Raw genomic sequence first — 2,233 nt, 5'->3', positions numbered from 1 at the left:
TAAGTATTATTCACTTACTTATACTGACTGATTTATAGGAGTATAATAAAAAAAAAACCTTTCTGCAGAAAGTACCAAATCAGACTCGTGGGGTGTGATTCCTTTCAATCCAAATATAGTTGCTGAAGCTAAACAGACGTCTAAAAATTATGTATCATCGCATAGATGAATATACATTAGAAAGCTATCTAGCCGCTGTGGCCTATAAATGCAAAATTTCCTTATGTTTTAGGCGCTTCAGTATCGTTGGGGTGTAGCACACCCCAACTGTCTGATGCCGGGTTAAATAATCTTAAATTGATTTTGTGGCAGATTGACAGTAGTTAACCTACGACCATATATGTGTTGACCAGCTGGGGAAAGAAGAGGAGACGGATTAACGGACATCTGTCAGAACACATTCAGAAACTCCGAAAAGAACTGTCATAGTTTTCTTACTTGTTTTAGTATGTAGTTTGTTGTAAATAAACCAATAAAATAGTTTAAAGTGTGCCCCGACTACTTTGCATCCCGCAAGCCAGCCACATTGGTGACCCCGAGAGAAAAAACTGTAAGTACAATGATTTAAAGACGACATTATGACAGATAACGACCAAACAATGCCAAACGATAATGCTACACCATACGAAGGCAATTATCACCCAATAAGTGCACGGGTAGACATAAAAGTTCCAGAGTTTTGGCGCAATGAACCGGAACTATGGTTTCTTCGGCTGGAGGTGCAGTTCCGACAAGCCAAAATCACATCTAACAACTGCAAGTGCGACCATACTGTTGCTAGTTTAAACAGTGACATATTAATAGAAGTGGCGGATATTGTAAAGAATCCAACTGCTGACAATGCCTATACAAAACTGAAAGCTCGCCTTCTCGAAAGGTGTGGCATTAGCTCAGATGAAAGGATCCACAGATTAATGGAGCTCACTCTGGGTGACCTAAAACCTACTCAACTACTCCACCGAATGCAAGCTCTGGCCATGGATAGCATTAGTACACAAGTTCTAAAAAATTTTTGGTTGGACCGCGTACCACCTTCGGTTCGAAGTGTTATATCTGTTCTTGATGGAGATCTAGAAGAACTTGCTAAGAAAGCCGATAAGTACCTCCAATGTTCCAGTTCTCCAGTCATGCCTGTTACCGAAAACCCTACCTTAGACAAAGCAGTGACTGCATTGAATGACCAAGTGAGCGCTTTATCCAACAGATTAACTGTAGCTGAAGAACGGCAACAGATTCAATTGGTCAAGAATACCAAGTCATCATCTGACGAGCAGTGTTACTACCATCGAAGATTTGGTGCACAAGCAAAGAAATGTAGACCACCCTGCAGTTTTACAAAAAACGACCGAAGGGCGCAGTAATGGCGGTAACTGCAGCCCCTCACATACCACGCCGCCACTTCATCACCGATGGTGTTCCCAGCTTCAGTTCCTTATTGATACTGTAGCGTTTGAAAAAACTCCAACATTAATTTAATATCCCAATTCCCAAAAAGAATGTCCATTTTTTTAATTTATTTTGTGAAGTTGAATATCATTAAAATATCCCAAGCCGCCCCTGTGTACAGCTATGAAGTATTGCACAACATTTCAATGTGTTACAAGATTCCTGTTTATTTAGTACGCAATTACAGAATTTGTAAGAAGTGCTGACAAGTACAGAGTTCTGATGCGTAGATGAACTTTCTAGAAGAAAAGTTGAAACCCCCTTTTGAAAAAATGGTTTAGTCCAACTGAAAGTAACTCGAGTTTTTGTCAAGTAAGCATCCCTAAGGATCAAAATCGCTCGTACTTCGTCGTACTTTTGCTGTTTGTGGCTTCAGAGCGAAGCGCAATTCAGTCCAGTTTTAAGATCTGAGGGAGTAACATCTGCTCCTCGCTGGTACTCGCTTAAAAAGGGCGTAGCCCCTTGTGCCCCTTAGCCGGTAATGTGTAGAATGGCCGTGTTGTGAAGCTACGTAGATCTGAATCTGTAGTGAGTGCTCTAGGAAGATTTTTTTACACATGATAATGGATTTATATGGAAAATCGACTACTCCTATGATTTAATGACGTAGTTCTATAAGCCGGCATTGTGTAGAAGTCTTTTGTCCTGTTCCTGTTTTATGATGTCCAGTTCCTGTCGTAGAAGTTCCCATTGATGTCTGACTAGGCCCCAAATTTCGCCAAGTTCCATTGTCCTGAAATTTAAGATTGAAGCCATGCCCTCCCCTGCCTCAGGTCGATGACCCCGT

The 2,233-nt window shown here is 41.1% G+C and overlaps 1 protein-coding gene across 1 annotated transcript; it reads left to right on the top strand.

Moving 5' to 3' along the window:
* Window positions 1-578: 578 nt before the first annotated feature.
* On the top strand, window positions 579-1,361 carry LOC126885420 (uncharacterized). The gene has a single exon (XM_050651990.1). The coding sequence runs from the start codon at window positions 579-581 to the stop codon at window positions 1,359-1,361; it is 783 nt and encodes a 260-aa protein (XP_050507947.1).
* Window positions 1,362-2,233: the final 872 nt, after the last annotated feature.

Source organism: Diabrotica virgifera, chromosome 5 (assembly GCF_917563875.1).
Source record: "Diabrotica virgifera virgifera chromosome 5, PGI_DIABVI_V3a".
Taxonomy (NCBI): domain Eukaryota; kingdom Metazoa; phylum Arthropoda; class Insecta; order Coleoptera; family Chrysomelidae; genus Diabrotica; species Diabrotica virgifera.
The sequence above is the reverse complement of the archived record's forward strand: the minus strand, read 5'-3'. Positions and strand labels throughout refer to the sequence as shown.